Raw genomic sequence first — 19,746 nt, forward strand, 5'->3', positions numbered from 1 at the left:
CGTACAGAGTGTCTCGTGGCCGTACAGAGAGTCTCATGGCCATACAGAGAGTCTCATGGCCGTACAGAGAGTCTCGTGGCCGTACAGAGTGTCTCGTGGCCGTACAGAGAGTCTCTTGGCCGTACAGAGAGTCTCATGGCCGTACAGAGAGTCTCATGGCCGTACAGAGAGTCTCATGGCCGTACAGAGAGTCTCATGGCCGTACAGAGAGTCTCATGGCCGTACAGAGAGTCTCATGGCCGTACAGAGAGTCTCATGGCCGGTACAGAGAGAAACTCAAAAGGAGCTTCTATCCCCAGGCCATCAGGATGCTCAATGACTCTATGCAACACTAACCCATTCATCTACATCAGGGGTCTCAAACTCAATTTACCTGGGGGCCGCTGGCGGTAGAGTCTGGGTGAGGCTGGGCCGCATCAAATATTCCACAAAAAAAGGGTTTCAAGTATTCCAAAAATGTATTAATACATCAACAAACTACCCCTTTGCCTCATCATAAAACCTCAAAAACACCAGCAACTGAGTATTCTCAGTGGTGTCAGTGGACTCATCCACAGCTATGGAAATGCACTGTGCATTTTTTTTATTCTATCACAGCCAGTTATTCTGGTTGCTGTGCTATCTGAGGAGGATTTGCTTTTGTTTGCCTTCAAACATGGTCTCCATCACTTCAGTCATACATTATTTTATTATTTATGCATCAGAGAATGGCTTCTTGTGTTTAGCCAACACCCATGCCACTGAGTGAGCAGTGACACTTGGTTGCTTTTTATCGTTGTGACATAACTTTAACAATAATTCTGCTTGCAGCTTGATATGATGATTTCATTCCATTTATTTTTGTGGTTCTTAGTGCTGAAAGGTTGCATCAAAATAACTGTTTTGTTTCGTATTGGCGTTTCAAATTGCGTTTCAAATTGCCACTCTTCACAAGAGCTACCGTTTCTTGGCACATTGTGCTGGTTGGAGGGAGGATGAACGCATATTTTTCAGTCCATTCACCTTTGAATTGCAGCGATTTTCACTGTTGACTTTTATTTTACTGGCCATCTTTGAACATGCCATATTTTTCTACTAGCTGCCTGCTGGTAAAAATTATGCTACTCGCTACAGTACCTGCAGATTAGACTACCTGTAAATGCGCTGTCAACTCTCGCTCTGACTCCGACCCGTTGAAAGACAACACGCATTCCGTGAAGACCCGCCCTACTCTGCTCTGATTCGCAGACTGTGGGTGGGGGGGGGGGGGGGGGGATGCTGACGGGACGCTGAATATGATTGGACCAAAGCAGTAGACAGACAGACAGTTGGAGCAGTGCAGAGGAGATAGCAGAGAATTTCGAGGATACCTGCTATACGCACTGATGACAGACAGGATATATTTCCTTCTACTTGGTATCACTCCGGAATCACGTTTCAACCACTAACGTTGCTGCCATGAGCCTGCGCTATGGTAGCCTACAAGTGATAAAATAAATAAAACGCCCAACTCGCGCAACGACTCGGCAACAAGTTGCGCGCGGCGGCGCGGGCCGCATTAACACTACACTTTGATGTCAAGTAGGGGGCCGCAAAATATCATCCAGCGGGCCGCAATTGGCCCGCGGGCCGCGAGTTTGAGACCCCTGATCTACATTCATTGCACACTCACTTTAAACAAACACTCACCCTGAACACTCACTTTAAAACACTACACCATATTTTGTATCTATATGTTAATCTGCATGACAAATAAAGACTTCTTCTTCTTCTACTATTTGATGAACAATGCCACTGACCCTTAGCTGCCAGAGTGGTACCTCTCTTGCTGAATTGTTACAATTTGTTTGTCACTCTGGATAAAATCGTCAGCTAAATGTAGAACTCTTTGGTGTGTGTGTGTGTGCGCCAGAGGAAGTGTATGTGCATGCTCGCTTGTGAGTGCTCAGTGTCAGAGCTTAAATATATATATATATATATATATATATATATAACGCAAGGCTGCTATTAGCGTGACCATTAGCCCTGGCCACACGGCTGCTCCATCACGGCACAAGCAGCGCCAACAACGCTCCTAATAGCTGTCAGTGCACAACAGAGAGAGGCCAGGGTGGGTCAGTGCCGTTTACCTTGTGAAAACAGCCCACATTCAAGCATCCTTTCACAGAGCGCTTTGTTCCGTCCATTCATATGGAGAGAGCGTGACGTTTGCTCCGCGGCAGGTTGCGACGGCGCCGGGGGAGTGGCGCTGACGGGAGCGACTCAGGAGGACGGACGGATAAATGGACAGAATGAACGTCTCTCTCATATAACCTCTCCCGTTTTCCCCCAAGGCGGAGATTAAAACGCCATCATCGTCATCCGTAGTCATCAGACCCACTTAGGACTGCGAAAAGGACCACGCTCTAATAGATACCAAACACAGAAGGCGGGTCCATTTATTTTTTATTATCTTGCTTGTAGATACTAGGATTCATTTGAATCATTATTGAATGGGATATACAGGGTTAAGTGAGAGCCTGTGTATGTATGTGGGAGCATGTCTATAAGGGAGTGTTCGTTTTTAGCAGACAGTAATTGGAGGAAAACACTATAATTACCTTTGTGTTAAGTGTCAGAGCCAGGCGTATATATGGTGCTGACACCAGCTTCATTGAGCTATAATGATACCATAAACATGGCACGCACGTACACACACACACGTACACACACACACAGTGCACGCACGCACCAGAAGATAAACATAGACAGCTGTTATGGACCAAACATAAAACAGTAATATAGAAATGTACAAAGGAGCATATGTGCAATACGTTAAGTCAAGACGACACCTACTGTTGCCACTGCTGGAGAGATATGACAACTCCTCCCCCGACCTCAAGAGAGCATGAAGAAAAGAGAGGAATTTCATGTTTTTTTTTTTATACCTAGCATCTATCAGCCGTGTTTACATCAGAGGTATCTCTTTGTTTATGCATTCCTTATTTTGCTATATATACCAAGTCACGCTTCGCAGTTCATTGTCACCTAATTCAGGAACAAACGCAAGACATGTCAGGAAACGCGTTCCAACACGGCTCCCTGAAAAGAGGTTTCTCTCAAAGGTTCAGGGGGCGCCGGCGGGGCTGGTGTTCGCGTCTCGAGGTTCTCCCTCAGCTCGGAGGAAGATGAACAAGATTCTATGGGTTCTGCTCTGTTGTGGCGCCAATCCGCCTGGGACATAATGAAGACCAAACCCCCCCCCACACACACACCATGGAGGTGTGTGATGATGAGTTGTGCAGGGATATAAATACAGAGGCATGGAAATTTATGAACATCAGGATTCAAATTAATTCAGTGACTTTGACTTTGCACGCAGCCCACAGATACACACTGACTGACCCATCCATATTCAACAAGGTGTGTGTGTGTGTGTGTGTGTTTGTGTGTGTGTGTACGCCATGTCCCTCTCCGTGTCCCCTGTCCCACACAGACGGTACATCTGATAAGACACAGAGAGGAGACACGGTGCAGAGACCTCGCTGTGTGAAGGTTGATAAACGGAAGTGACCGGCGACCGTCGGTTGTGTGATAGTAAAGGGTTAACCTTCTGTCGTGTGGCAGTGAAATGGTTAACCGGCTGTTGGGTGGCAGTGAAAGGGTTAACCTTCTGTGTATTGTCGCAGTGAAAGGGTTAACCGTTTGGTAGTGCGGCAGTGAAAGGGTTAAACATCTAGCCCAGGGACTACAAACTAGCAACCCTGCTAATGTTGGCATATTTACAGTTTTCAATATGTATTCATTTATAAATGTATAACTGTTGATTGATATGCACCGTCTCTGATCAAATAAACGGAGTCAACTAAACCAAGGCCACCTGCTAACAATGTGAAAACAGTCCCGTTAGGAATGGAGAGTTGTGCCCATAAAGAGCATCAATAACACCGACAACTTCACAGACACCGCTTAAAGGCATTTCACCTTTTAGAAATCCACGCTCCGGTCACCGGGTTCGACAGAGATCAACGTCACGCACTCGATTTGTTTCATCGTTGTTTCAACAAAATCAAACCGAAAGGGATTTATTTGGTCTCGATGCGTCTGGAAGTTCCGCTGCGTCTGAAATAGCAGAGCACTTTTGACTGACTAGCGAATACATTAAGTGCAGCTGTCTGGAAAAAGACCCGTAGTTTACTGTAAATGCTCTGCTACTTCCTCTCGATTGACTGTTGGTGAGGAAGGAGCTTCTTTAGTCTCTGGGTGTGTGACGGGTATAAAAAGCCCTGTGTGTGTGTGTGTGTGTGTGTGTGTGTGTGTGTGTGTGTGTGTGTGAGGCTAGCAACAGACGGTGAAGCAGCCTGACAGAGAAACGACGTAGAGAAAAGCTACGTGATACAGAGACACTGTACAGTGGTGAGACCGTACCTGAGACTGACATGTCCCCTACAGTAAGGCTGAGACACACAGCGGTGAGACCGTACCTGAGACTGACATGTCCCCTACAGTAAGGCTGAGACACACAGCGGTGAGACCATACCGGAGACTGACATGTCCACTACAGTAAGGCTGAGACACACAGCGGTGAGACCATACCGGAGACTGACATGTCCACTACAGTAAGGCTGAGACACACAGCGGTGAGACCATACCGGAGACTGACATGTCCACTACAGTAAGGCTGAGACACACAGCGGTGAGACCATACCTGAGACTGACATGTCCACTACAGTAAGGCTGAGACACACAGCGGTGAGACCGTACCTGAGACTGACATGTCCACTACACTCACAGTAAGGCTGAGACACACAGTGGTGAGACCGTACCTGAGACTGACATGTCCCCTACACTCACAGTAAGGCTGAGACACACAGTGGTGAGACCGTACCTGAGACTGACATGTCCCCTACACTCACAGTAAGGCTGAGACACACAGCGGTGAGACCGTACCGGAGACTGACATGTCCACTACAGTAAGGCTGAGACACACAGCAGTGAGACCATACCTGAGACTGACATGTCCCCTACACTCACAGTAAGGCTGAGACACACAGCGGTGAGACCGTACCGGAGACTGACATGTCCACTACAGTAAGGCTGAGACACACAGCAGTGAGACCATACCGGAGACTGACATGTCCACTACAGTAAGGCTGAGACACACAGCAGTGAGACCATACCTGAGACTGACATGTCCACTACAGTAAGGCTGAGACCACTTATCGTTTTTTTTTGCATGTGTACACAATTTTTTTTACTTTATACTATACTAAAATACTAGGTCTTGTGGCATGTTTTAGTTAAAACATCCCCATTTCATGTAAATTCAGTTGAATTGCAACTGCAGTGCACTCCTCCATCACATACAGAGACCACAGACTATAAAATGAGAAGGATCACTGTGGTAGTTTTGAATGGGGAAATCTGTAACACTAAGGATGGTGGCAACGACAAAGAATTGCTGCAAAATAAACATAATTGTTTTATACTAATAAAAATATCGATATTTAACGATAATTTGACCCAATTTATCGATTCTTCCAAATAGCATAATTATCATCGCAGCCTTACACTACAGACACATCATACCTGAGGCTGACATGTCCGCTACAGACACATCATACCTGAGGCTGACATGTCCGCTACAGACACATCATACCTGAGGCTGACATGTCCACTACAGAGACATCATACCTGAGGCTGACATGTCCACTACAGACACATCATACCTGAGGCTGACATGTCCACTACAGAGACATCATACCTGAGGCTGACATGTCCACTACAGAGACATCATACCTGAGACTGACATGTCCACTACAGAGACATCATACCTGAGACTGACATGTCCACTACAGAGACATCATACCTGAGACTGACATGTCCACTACAGAGACATCATACCTGAGACTGACATGTCCACTACAGAGACATCATACCTGAGGCTGACATGTCCACTACAGAGACATCATACCTGAGGCTGACATGTCCGCTACAGAGACATCATACCTGAGACTGACATGTCCACTACAGAGACATCATACCTGAGACTGACATGTCCGCTACAGAAGCCTGTCAGAGACACACACTGTCCTGGCAGGAGGACACATGCTTTTATCAAGGTAGAGAAGAGGAAGGTAGGAGTAATGCTGATGTGGCTCTCACCACTGCGACAGCGATGCCTACGGTGAATATATTGGTTGATATAACCAGATGGCTTCCGTGACAAGCGATAACATGGCAACGAGGCTCTGGCGGTGCACAGCATGGAAACCCATTCAGGAAAAGTGCAACACGGCAATGTTGCAAAATAGTGCTTATAGCACGTGTGGCAATGCATTGTGGGAGTGGTGTGACAAAAGGAGCATGTGGATGTAGAATGGAAGACGCGTCGCTCGAATAACCAAGAGGAGCATTTTTGTCGGGAGTACACAACGCTTGTGTAACACACACGTACGCACGCATGCACGCACACACACACACACACAGACACACAAACCTTGGTACTGCTATGTCCCTGAGCGGGCTGGCTGGCTATCACTCATACAGACAATTGAGCGTTGTGCCTGTGCTGGAGGCAGCCTGCGTAGGAGAGAGCAGTGTGAACGCTGGTCGAGGACAGAGAGCGATAGCGCTCTATATGAGCCGGGTTGAGAAATATCCTGTCCCATTGCCGGAGAGAGACAGTAATACACAAGCTGACTGCAGCCATATAATATGCATTACGACCCCCTCCCCCCCAAAGGCAATAAAATACATGGAAAAGGGAGCAGCTCCAAGAATATGATACGAAAACCATTAAATTCATAGTTGAGCAGCCGCCAATGGGATGATGTTTTGCTCTGCTTGTTTGTGAGCGCTGACAGCGAGCGTTAAGAGACGAGAGGTGCTAGTTTGGATGTAAAGCCTTTATTATGAGAGAGTGCTCCTGAAACCAGGAGAGTTTTACTCATTAAAGCCTTTTTTATTATGAGAGAGTGCTCTTAAACCAGGAGAGTTTTACTCATTATAAGCCTCTTTGGCTTGAGGGGTGACAAGTTCTCTCTGAGATAAGTGCCCCCTCTAAGGGAAATTGGCTGAAACACTAGCTACCTGCTGTGTTCACAAAAGATGCACACACACACGCACACACACACATGCACACGCATGCATGCTTTGATGTGCACACACTCTTAAAAGAGAGAATAAAGTATTGTAGAGAGTCATCAAAGAGAAGCAGGCTATTTTCTGTCCTTCTCTGTCTTCAAATGTGGAACAAACTTCCCACCAGTCGGGGCAGATGAACCTGGCCAATTTTCCGTCGTCGACAAAAGAAATACTAAAAGGGACTGTACAGTCTTTTACTAGTATGCACTCTGCTACTAAGGCAGGGTTCTCAAATTTGTTATACCACAACACCATTTTATTTAGTGACAGTGGCCTGCTGCCTCATGCGAATGAACGGATCTTGATCCAGTTGTCCGTGCTCTCTTTCCGAATTGTTCAATGAGCCTTCTAGTGGCTACAGATGATGGGCTTCAAATTGTTTTGCAACATTCTGTCCTACAAAAGCCAAGCAGGAAATACCACAAATATCCGCTGATTATCCTGGAGTGCCAATAACCAGAGTCTTAATCCAGCTCAGTATCAGCACATTTATCTGCCAATGGTTGTTTTTGTCTGCAAGGAAATCCGCGCTTCTTCGGAGTTAAAAAAGGCGATTTAATACTCTGCGTTGAGATAAGTAGACGAAAATAAGTAATGAAAGTCCCATTAGGGATTATTATTATTAGCCTACTGAAATAATAATCATTCATCAAATTTTTTGGAATGTTTTCATATTTGTATTTTTACTGTCGTAAAACTAGGAATAACGTACTGTAGCTACCAGGGGCAACAATGCTAACGTTAGCTCCGCATTCAGCCAGGGCTTTTATTGACAGGAACACACAGAACGAGAAACAGTCCTGGAGACCAGCCCTCCACGGGGCTGAGAGCCTCTAGAATGAAACACCTTTTATACTATGTGGGAGTTCCATATATAGGGAGGTTTGAGCGACTGGTTAATAATGGATGATCCGACAGGTACTGGCATACATGGTCTGTTTGGGGATCAGGTCTGCTCCTCCTCAGTGGCTTGTGGCCAGATACAGCCACGCATGCACAGGTCATCAGGTCACACAGGTCATCAGGTCCAAGTATTTCTGGGTGCATGGCCTGAGCTTGTCACAGATGCACAATTCAGAGTGGGGAGACGATGATCATGATTTGACCAGAGGAGCTTGATGTAAGGATTGTATCCTTCAGTGTAACATTAATGAAATTATATTACAGTTGATTTGAGTCCAACCACTGTGACACAAGAAGATGCTAAATCACGGCCAGTTTAATTAGTGCCGTAAAAACCAAACATCTCCTTCTCTCCTCAGGACTCCAACCTCCTCACAACACAGCGTCCATGAGAGCTCTTCAATCAAAGACATTGGGACAGGTGCAAATACTGAACTAAGAGGCAGCTAATTGTGTTGAGGCTTCAGGAGAACAGAGCGATCAAGTGCCGTTCAGTGTTTCCTATGGAAAACGTCTTAAGGTCACTTGCTTACAGTAAGGTGACTGTGCACTGAAATGACTTTTTCAAGCAATTCTACCAGAGAGCGCTTTTAATGATGAGGTCTGGTGTGCTGTGTTGCGAGAATTGTTGATATATAGTCTGAACTGCATCGGCCTCAGGCAGCCAGAAGGCCCCTGCAGCATTGCCCTAATCACCTAGCACCAGAATACCTTGACGTCTCGATGGATGACATTGTTGTCATGGCAATAGCGGAGAGCCTCGAGGATCTGTCTCATGTAGTGACTGGAGGAGCAAACAGAAAACACTATCAGTGTGGTACCACAGCAATATGGAATTGGAGTTTTATTGGCATTTACTGTTTACTGTTATTAATCCTCTTCTTGATGCAAGGCACATGGGACACATTTCACTGCACTGTACTAGTACAAATAGATTAAATAAAACCTTGAACCTTGAATAACACTGCGGCCAAGTGTCTGTTCTGGTATAGTATAAAACTAAATGTATAGAGACTGCAAACGCTTAAAGGGGCTCTCACTGAAAAACAACGCTGATTTCTTGTGCAATCCCTATTGCAATACATTTTTTCATCTATATAATTTCATTTGTAGTCAACACAATGATTCATTGTCCTCTGATGACATAACAGGAGGAGATATTCAAACTCATTAATTCTCAATAACCGTCAAACTAAATGAAAGCTTAACACTTTGGTTGCCTTGGGTTAAATTCATGATATACCATAGGTTGCCGGCTCTATTTGTCTATGGAGAAGTACCCCTTCTTTGCATGGCTATAACTTTTTAAATTCTATTGCTACATTGCCATTATTAGGGCCCATTCAAAGTCCTATATGTATTGTTCATTGTGTAGCAACGTTAAACTTTTTCATTCACATATTCATAGTAAAGTATGGTCTAATGTATAAGTATGTTTTCATCTCTTTCTGCAGCTTTCTCCAGAACGTGATATATAGCCCCAAATGCATTATATTGATGATGCAATACAGTTTTATGGCAATCAGCGCGATATAAAAAATTCCAACTAGACGTACTTCTAGAAGTTACTACACGTCATCTGATGTTGACCGGATGGGCTAGGGGGCGTTTATAATTCCGTGGGCAGCGTTATACCAATCATCTAATGTGGGTCAAATGTTGATAATAGCAGTTAGTATCGAAGACGGTAACGTTACACGCTGAAACTCACCCCAGTCTCCGCGCGCCGTTGGGCGATCATCGTAGAGTAGAAATCTTATCATTATGGGATGTTTTTTTACCCGGTCCATCTCCAGCTTGTATAATGGTATATACGTCCAAATCATGTTGTTTATCGAGTTATTGGCAATCGATCACTGTGTATTGTGACGAGCTAGAATGCCGGGACCTATAGCGAGCGCCCGGAAGTAATACGGACGTCCAGCACAACCTCTATGCCACTTCCTGTTAAAGCGATTGCGCCGATCGGCCACCAGATGGCGCTCCTGAACCGCCAGAGAGCTCAGTGGGTCCTCCTGGTGGATCTCAGGCCAGCGGAGGGGACATATGAATCCGATCGCAGATTTTTGAAATATTGATATAAGGACGCTGTACAGCGTCCTCCGGCAACTTGAGCATGGCCGGCAATGACGTCTAAAGACGTTTCATGGCAGCCAAAGTGTTAAGAGTCTTGGGATATGGTAGAGATTATGTGCAAAATAACTCTGCATGATATTTCGGTGAAGTGCCGCTTTAAGGATAGGAACATTTTGAGATATTATCACATTTTGTAGTTTCATAAAACATATGAAGTAATCATCAAAAGCAACTATAAACATTATGTTTTCACATTCTTGTACGAGCTGCATCATGTACACCAAGCTACTGTATAAACTTTATGGATATATGGAAAGATTATGCTTTTTCACAGTTTTTCACGTAAAATAAAACAACAAATATATACAAATTTAATGGGGTATTTTATGTGAAAAGATTAAGATGTATGATATGTTGGGATAATATCTCACCTGGCAACTGCTTCACTGTACACAAAGCCAGCATCTGCCCTCTTCACAATCTCAAAACACAGGTCAGCTCCATCCATACTGAGAGAGCGAGAGAGGAGAGAGGAGAGAGGAGAGAGAGAGAGAGAGAGAGAGAGAGAGAGAGAGAGAGAGAGAGAGAGAGAGAGAGAGAGAGAGAGAGAGAGAGAGTGAGAGAGAGAGAGAGATAGGGGAGGTCAGTTTGGCATTAAGGTTAGTTCAGGTAAGGGTGTAGGAAAGTAAAGGCCAGTTACTATGGGTGTTTGTGAGGTTGTACAGGTGGAGCTGGAAGGCATGAAAACCAGAGAGAAACAGTCTAGGTGGGTAGGCAGGTACATGTGTGTGTGTGTCTGTATGGTTTATGTCCTCTGTGCTATACCTTCAAATATTCATAATGTCATTCATGATATCACCTATGTCAGTGAATACCAGAGAGACGTGTGTATCCTTGAGGTAGGTTTGCTCATTCAACCTGCAATCAAAGTATTCGACAGGTGATTGATTAGAAATTAAATTATCATCATTAAATGACAAATAGTGGCCAATGAGCTGTGGCATGTTGCCATATTGTATGGCGAAATGCCATGAAAATATTATGAATATGGAACAGGCATATGAATATGACAAACTGGTCAAGTATCAAAACCATGGCATCACAAATCACTGGCCTTAACACTTTGGAGGCCAAACCCGAGATAGTCCGGGTTAACTCGCCATGCTCTGGGCAATACTCCAATTCAGCCATTGGCAATTCAGCCGTTGGGTGGGGGGCGCTGTTGAGCGGGCCTGTGACCGGACCTGAAAGCGCCCCTGGCTCTGCGGCTCTGCAGCTGCATGCTATTCGCAAATCCAGCATGAGCCAGCTCCCGCTGCAGCCGTCGTTATCAGAACACTACACACATATCATAATGTTTACAGCAAACTGTAGTTGATCACCAGGTATGTTTTATTAACGTAGAATAATTCATATATATATATATGCGCGCACTGACAGTCGGCTAATTGACATTTCCTGTGAAAAAAATAAAATCCTCTCCGTCCCGTTTGCGTCCCAAAAAAGATTTCTGTTCGTCCCAAATCAATATTTGATCGTCCCCGGGACGACGGGACATCGTTAGTCTCGAGCCCTGACACACACACACACACACACACACACACGACCCATCGATTTACTCTACCATAGTCACCGTCTTTCATATTCGCCATCTCCTCATCAACTAATTATCCAAACTGGCTCTGTACTGTACTCTCCCTATGCCTCTGCACCAATTAACGATGGCCATTATCTGGGATTTGGCCACTTTACATCCATATTCTCTGCCATCACCCCCCCCCCCCCCACTATCTATCTATCCCTCCCTCCCAGCAGCCAGTTCCTGGCGGTTGTGCTGGCTGTGAGGATGGCAGACGAGATGACAGGAAGACATATGGAGCTGTCTGCATTTATTTACCATGTTTACTCACTTATCTCTCCCGGCCTCAAAAGAAGCGCACCGCTCAGAGCCCCGTCTCAAATCTACCTCCACCCCCACCTCTCCCTGTGTGTGTGTGTGTGTGTGTGTGTGTGTGTGTGTGTGTGTGTGTGTGTGTGTGTGTGTGTGTGTGTGTGTGTGTGTGTGTGTGTGTGTGTGTGTGTGTGTGTGTGTGTGTGTGTGTGTGTGTGTGTGTGTGTGTGTGTGTGTGTGTGTGTGTGTGTGTGTGTGTGTGTGTGTGTGTGTGTGTATATATGCAGTTTGTGTGCGTGTGTGTGTGTGTGCGTGGTAGGGGTGGACGGTATAAACAGTATGAATTTGCGCTACGGTATGATTTTGATTATACAGTACCTTCATACCTTGTGACCGGTAGACTAGAGCAGCTAGTCACAGCAGTAGCAATGACGTTAACGTTACTTGACGATTCACTTGACGTTTGCAGTGGTCGTTGCATAGTGTTTAATTGTACTGAGATTTTCTCCACTTGCTCACAGACCAGGGGCGTTTTTAGGGTTAGAAAACATTGGGGGCTTCAGCCCGGGTTTTTTTTTTCTTTTTTTTTTTAACACAGAAATACGCAATTTTAGAGTAATTAGAGATGAATACTGAATAACTAGAATCATTAGAGGTTCTCAAAGTGAGGTCCAGGTCCATGAGAGGGATCTGGGCAGTCCCCATAGAAAATTCAAAGTTAACAGGACCAAATCATCAGTTTCTTATTTATTTATTTAACCTTTATTTAGCCAGATAAAACATTGATCTGGTCCAAGAAGCCCCAACAGGAGTACAAATATACATATTATATACACATATATATACATATATATATATATATATAATATATATACATATACTGTACATACATACACACATATACACCAATAACAAAATAAAAACAGTTAAGAATCATACACATAAGCAAATAAACAAACAAACAAACATATCCACAGCCTATGTACAAAAGAAATAAACAGTTAATCTCTAGTCTTTACAGTTTCTTCAATTGCATAAACACTCAAATCAAAAGTATTACACAATTATCAAAACCTTACACTCAAGGAGCAAAATATAGGCCCAGATTTGCACCCCTACAATGTCAGCCTCACACATTTTGCAAAACAATACACAGTGATTTGCAAAACACTAAACACACTTGCATTACATTAGACACAGAATGTCAAATTACCACACATATGAGCCAATTGGTTAAACACAGCCACACAACACAACATCAGATGCACAATGCATGCATTGTAGATACACCAATCAGGTTTAAGCACTATAAAAATGCAGCAGGTGAGTTCACCTGTCTTCAACCAAAAGGAGAGTGAAGTATACTGTACACAGAGAACGTGAACATATACAATACATTCACCAAACACTACACAAGACAACCAATGATGCAGACTGATGAAAATATACATTTTCTCCCATTTCCCCAAATCAGTCAACATGGAGAATCACAACAAAAAATTATCTTGCCAGACCCAGCTAGGCAAAGAGATAATGTCTAGTATTTTCTGTTTACATTTTTTCAAAAAAAAAAATTTTTACTGTAATTTTAACCTGTACTGGATACAGTATTTTATGTTTGTCTGATATTTGCTGAGCTTACAGTGTTATGCACATAGTAGCATGAAAACTGGAACATGTATTGTTGTGATTCTCCATGTTGAAATGTTGACTGATTTGGTTATATGGAGAGCACATTTATATTTTCATCAGTCTGCATCATTGATTTGGGTATATGGAGAGAAAATGTTATTTTTTTCATCAGTCTGCATCATTGATTTGGGTATATGTAGATAAATAAATTATATTTTCATCAGTCTAGAGCATTGGTCTTGTGTAGTGTTTGGTGAATTTATTGTATATTTGCACATTCTCTGCGTACTTCACTTACAGTACTCTAATCACTGAGAAGTAGAATTGCTAAATGTGTTTTAGGTTAAGCACAGCAGTGTGTGTAACTGGTTCAAACAGAATTACGTCGTATGAAACGTGTGTTTCATATGGTAACAAAATGTAGTTTTTTATAAATTAGTGTATGGTTTTGACAAGTGTTTAATTTAGCAAAGGATCTGAGGTGTTCTGATAATTGTGTGTGTGGTTGTGCTAATTGTGTGTTTTGAAACACCGGGCCCCGTTTTCAAAATCATGCTTAGGCAATCGAAAAAAACTGTATTGTGTGTTTCATTATATACATATGTTTCAGTCTTCTCATAAAAAAAAGATTCGATTTTTGGGTCTTTTCCTGCCTTTGGTCCGCTTTGCATTCACATCTCAAATGAACCGCAGCAGGGTTCACTTGCAAGAGTGAATGAGCTTTCACACCACCCCAAACCAACCGGACTATCCGAGGAAATGAACCAGGGTTCGATTAAAGCTTATTATAGGACACTGGACATGGGTATGGATGGCTCCAGGTGCTGCTGCATTAAAGTGCACATCTTCAATATCTGTACTATTTAAAAGCACAGTGCAGGACACACTCAAAGGTTATCGCACCTCAGAGATGGCAGTGGACATGTATGACAGGACAAAGGCCATATGTAATGGCCTTTGGATTGAGGAACATACTACCAGCCAAAGGAGGAAGCAGAAAAGGATGGACGAGTATGTAGTTGAGTCATCTTGTGGCACAAGCTCAGACCTCAGCTCAGGAGATCAGCTGAGACAGAGACTGTTCTATCCAGTCATCGACAGAATGCTGCAAGAGCTTGAGAGCAGGTTCTCATGAGTTGGATAACAACTTATGAGAGGCATACAGGCATGTTATCCAGCCTCAGACCAGTTTCTCTCAGTGGAATTGCTGCAACCCCTCGCCACACATTACAATATCCAACTATTGCCAGAGGAGATCACAGTTGCAAAGTGTTTCCTGGTCAGGACAGGCAGAGATGCAGTCCCTACTATCCAAAGTGTCTTTTCCCTCCTGGATGATAATAATAATAATAATAATAATAATAATAATAATAATAATAATAATAATAATGCATTTGATTTATAAGGCGCCTTTCAGGACACTAAAAAAAAAAGTCCACAAATCGGTGAATGAAAAAATTATAGGATCAAATGAAAACCATTTACTAAAAATGGATGTTTAAAAGTACTAAAAACCAACAAAAAATACCAAACACTAACAAACATTCAGCACAGACAATGGGGATGCTGACATAAAAAAAAAGAAAAAAGTAAAAAAAAAAAATAATTTGATCCGGGGCTAAGAGAAAAACATCCGGGGCTAAAGCCCCGGAAGCCCAGGGCTAAAGCCCCGGAAGCCCAGGGCTAACGACGCCACTGTCACAGACCTTGTCATATAGTTTGGGCATTTCAATTTGGCTAAGGAGGCTGAGAGGAGACTTGCTTTAGCGCAGCAACGGGCTAACGTTAGCCATTTTAAGATAAATTAATATACCGCAATATATACCGTTACCGTCTATGCTTCAAATTATACCGTGATATACATTTTAGACCATACCGTCCAGCCCTAGTGCGTGGCATACGCGTATGTGCATGTGTGTCAAAACACCAGAAAAAAAGGCTCCCTCCAAATGGCTTCCTTGAATGTCTTCTCCCATCGCACCGAGGCCACACGATAGAAGTATGAGAGCGGCCCCGGGACTTTACAGATCAGCGATAAAATAATTAAATGATAAAGGAATTAGTTCCGAGAGAGAGAGAGAGAGAGAGAGAGAGAGAGAGAGAGAGAGAGAGAGAGAGAGAGAGAGAGAGAGAGAGAGAGAGAGAGAGAGAGAGAGAGAGAGAGAGAGAGAGAGAGAGAGAGAGAGAGAGAGAGAGAGAGATGGGGTGGGGACATGTGGAGAGGAGCTGGAGGTACGGCAGTGAGTGTGAAATCTTAATCTTATCTCTGTCCTTCATATCCCACGCTGACGACACCCTCGCTTCTCCCTTTCTTCTCTCCTGCCTCCAATCGCTCACTTTCATTCTTATGTCTCAGTTAACAAGCTTTCACATATCAACGCTGAATACCAACTACGGTGGGGTTGGGTCTCTCTCTCCCTCTCTTCCTCCCAATCTTCACTCTCTCTCCCAATCTTCACACTCTCCTCCAGATATATCCCCTCAATCCACCGAGACACCCACCTTCTGTCACATACGGACATGTGTTAAAAGAGCTGGTGCTTTATTGAAGCGATGTGTCTGTGTGTGTGTATGTGTGTGTGTGTGTGTGTGTGTGTGTGTGTGTGTGTGTGTGTGTGTGTGTGTGTGTGTGTGTGTGTGTGTGTGCGATTAAAACGTACAACTCGAAGACCATGTAGAGCATCCCGTCTGAACTGTAGGTTTCCAGCAGCTCCACGATGTGGGGGTGTTTCAGCATGTGGCAGATACTGGCCTCTCGCTTCAGATCTGAAGATCACACACACACACACACACACACACACACACACAGACAGAGACAGAGACATACGTGTTTAAGGTTATAGGAAAGTAATGGGGAGGAGTCACACACAACACAACACACGGAAACAGAGAGATACGTGTTTAAGGTTATAGGGTTATACTGTAGGAAAGCAATGAGGGGTCACACACACACACAACACAGAGAAACAGAGACATACAGGTTTAAGGTTATAGGGTTATACTGTAGGAAAGCAATGAGGGGTCACACACACACACAACACAGAGAAACAGAGACATACAGGTTTAAGGTTATATGGTTATAGGAGGTTAATGATGAGGGGTCACACACAGGCATTGAGGCATCATCATTAATGGTGTCTTCTTAGCAGAAGCAACTGCTTCTGTGTTTAACCTTTTAAAACCCTCATGTTGGACACGGTGTCAGAGAGAAGCAGTAAATATTAATCACTGATTCATTGCCGCAGAAATAATAAGGTGGTGTAAACAGAGGGAAACCTTTCCACTACAATGGCTCCTCGCAGACCTTTTAGCAAGGCTCTTTTATTCTCCAAGCAGCGGTACCCTGTAGCTCACTCAGCCGCACACTGAGATATTCACACGTCAAGACTGTTGAGATCCTGTTCGCCTCGGGCCTTTCTGTGGCCCAGCTTTTGCCATTAGTGCAGCAGCTAATGCAAAATGCATAGCGCAGCACCGAGGTTATGCTCCTGTGGGTCGACACGCCAACACAGCCAACTCCACCTCTGAAGGTCTGACGTGCAAGCGCCGAGCGGCAACCAGTCTTCCTTCCTTTCTACTTCTAGTGAGGTTGTTTTATATCTTAAAATTAATCATCTCGTTATTTTGCAGCCCTCGACTCAGTGTGTTAACGAAGCCCCAAAGATGACTTATTTTTGCTGAGGCATCGCTAGAGAGAAGACAGCGATATGGCCAACCACAACCCTACCCATCTAGAGAGAAGACAGTGATATGGCCAACCACAACCCTACCCATCTAGAGAGAAGACAGTGATATAGCCAACCACAACCCTACCCATCTAGAGAGAAGACAGTGATATGGCCAACCACAACCCTACCCATCTAGAGAGAAGACAGTGATATGGCCAACCACAACCCTACCCATCTAGAGGGAAGACAGCGATATGGCCAACCACAACCCTACCCATCTAGAGAGAAGACAGTGATATGGCCAACCACAACCCTACCCATCTAGAGGGAAGACACAGCGATATGGCCAACCACAACCCTACCCATCTAGAGAGAAGACAGTGATATGGCCAACCACAACCCTACCCATCTAGAGAGAAGACAGTGATATGGCCAACCACAACCCTACCCATCTAGAGAGAAGACAGTGATATGGCCAACCACAACCCTACCCATCTAGAGGGAAGACACAGCGATATGGCCAACCACAACCCTACCCATCTAGAGGGAAGACACAGTGATATGACCAACCACAACCCTACCCATCTTCTCACCATAAAATGCGAGGTACACATGTACAGACCTTTCTGAATGTGGGGGAAAAATGCATGAAGAGAACATCTTTGGATGTCATTGGATGGAGCTGGTGTTTTGAGTGATCTGCTTGGTGTTTTAACAAGAGTGATATGCTTGGTGTTTAAACAAGAGTGATCTGCTTGGTGTTTTGACAAGAGTGATCTGCTTGGTGTTTTAACAAGAGTGATCTGCTTGGTGTTTTGACAAGAGTGATCTGCTTGGTGTTTTGACAAGAGTGATCTGCTTGGTGTTTTAACAAGAGTGATCTGCTTGGTGTTTTGACAAGAGTGATCTGCTTGGTGTTTTAACAAGAGTGATCTGCTTGGTGTTTTTATTTTTTTTACTTTCTCTTTTCCCCCCTTTCTTTTTCCGTTTTTCTCCCATTCCAATGTTAGTTGTTATGCCAATTCCCAATCCCCTACCTGGTCGTTGCGTGCTCTGCCCCCTACCGTCGGTCTGGAAGGGCGGAGACTATCGCATGCTTCCTCCGACACATGTGTAGCCAATCCCCACTTCTTTTCACCTGGCAGCGCGGACTCTCACTGGGGGAGTGTAACGTGTGGAGGACGGACACTACCTCACCCAGGATCCGACCTCGCTGTGCAGGCGCCCCGACCGAACTGTAGGAGTCGCTGTTTACAACGACCAGGACCCACCCTCGCCGGGTTTTCCCACCCTCTAACACTGCCAATTGTGTTAGTATGGACGGTCGGCCAACCCGGAAGCACCACAGCTGGATTCGATCCCACTGTCTCTGTGGTGGTGGGCAGACGCTTAGACCGCTGCGCCACCCGGCCGCCCTCTGCTTGGTGTTTTAACAAGAGTGATCTGCTTGGTGTTTTGACAAGTGATCTGCTTGGTGTTTTGACAAGAGTGGTCTGCTTGGGGACAACAAACCAACGGCTTGAACAAATCAATATTCCACCGCTCTCCTGTAATGCAAATGTAGAATTGCTCTGTCATCTTAAGCAGGATGGATGGAGGACAAATGGGAGGTATACTCTCTAGTCTAGTGTTTATGTGTCTCTCAAGCTGTGAAGAGCAATTCTGACAACTCACACAAAATCTCCCTACATAGGAGGAACAGTAGAAGGACTACAGTAAAGCTGTGGAGCTGCATAAGCAGGGAACAAAATAACCACCCGCCAAGCGCCAATGGCCTGTAGATTTAAGGTTTGGCGATTAAAAATATAGGTCTGCCCGCCATCTGGCGTGTAGTTCATATCGATACTCTTATTTTGAAAATCCTGTGCGGGTCTCATTTCCGCCCGAAGCGCAGCTCCAGTCATAATATCTGGGCTCCGGCAGCTAGCAACGTTCAGGTTCATATGATACTCTTATTTTGAAAAACCTTGTAGCAACTCCACGAGTCATAATATCCGTCCAGTCCGTGTTTCTGAAAGCAGAGCAGCGTTAACACAGTAGTGCGCCTACACGTCCCGAAATAAGTCTGTGGTGTTTTTTTCTTCTTCTCACGAGTCAAATGCATCTACATGCTTTGCACCGTCGCCATTCCTTTATGCCCACATCGCCCGAAATTAACGTTTATGTACCATTACAATCACTACAACGTTAGCGTAAACTAACAAGCTAATCCTGATCAGAGGCAGAGGCGCAGAGCCATAGAGAACAGCAGACACAGTGTGGACTGGGGAAAGGGAAATGGGGGGGCACTCTCCCCTTCCCTGTGTCCCTGCGTGCGTGCGTTTGGAAAGACGACGAAGTCACTAATCAGGACTCAGGACAGGAGTATATTATAGTAAACTGAGGATTACTGAGGATGGACAGATAATGTTGATATTCAAATATAAAAACGTTTCGAGAGGAGTGGAAGTTTGAAGACAGACTACAATATGA

General features: G+C 44.5%; 1 protein-coding gene across 8 annotated transcripts in view; it reads right to left on the reverse strand.

The window, feature by feature from the left end:
- Positions 1-19,746, reverse strand: part of caska (calcium/calmodulin-dependent serine protein kinase a) — a 507,486-nt gene that overhangs the window by 160,123 nt on the left and 327,617 nt on the right. For all 8 annotated transcript variants that reach the window (XM_084310852.1, XM_084310851.1, XM_084310849.1 and 5 more), the window contains exons 3-5: positions 16,267-16,372; positions 10,515-10,592; positions 8,719-8,791 (exon numbers count right to left, since the gene is read on the reverse strand). In XM_084310852.1, the coding sequence (XP_084166978.1) occupies positions 8,719-8,791; positions 10,515-10,592; positions 16,267-16,372 (257 nt within the window). The remainder of the gene's footprint in view (positions 1-8,718; positions 8,792-10,514; positions 10,593-16,266; positions 16,373-19,746) is intronic.

This window comes from Notolepis coatsorum (genome assembly GCF_963971535.1).
Source record: "Notolepis coatsorum genome assembly, chromosome: 3".
NCBI lineage: Eukaryota > Metazoa > Chordata > Actinopteri > Aulopiformes > Paralepididae > Notolepis > Notolepis coatsorum.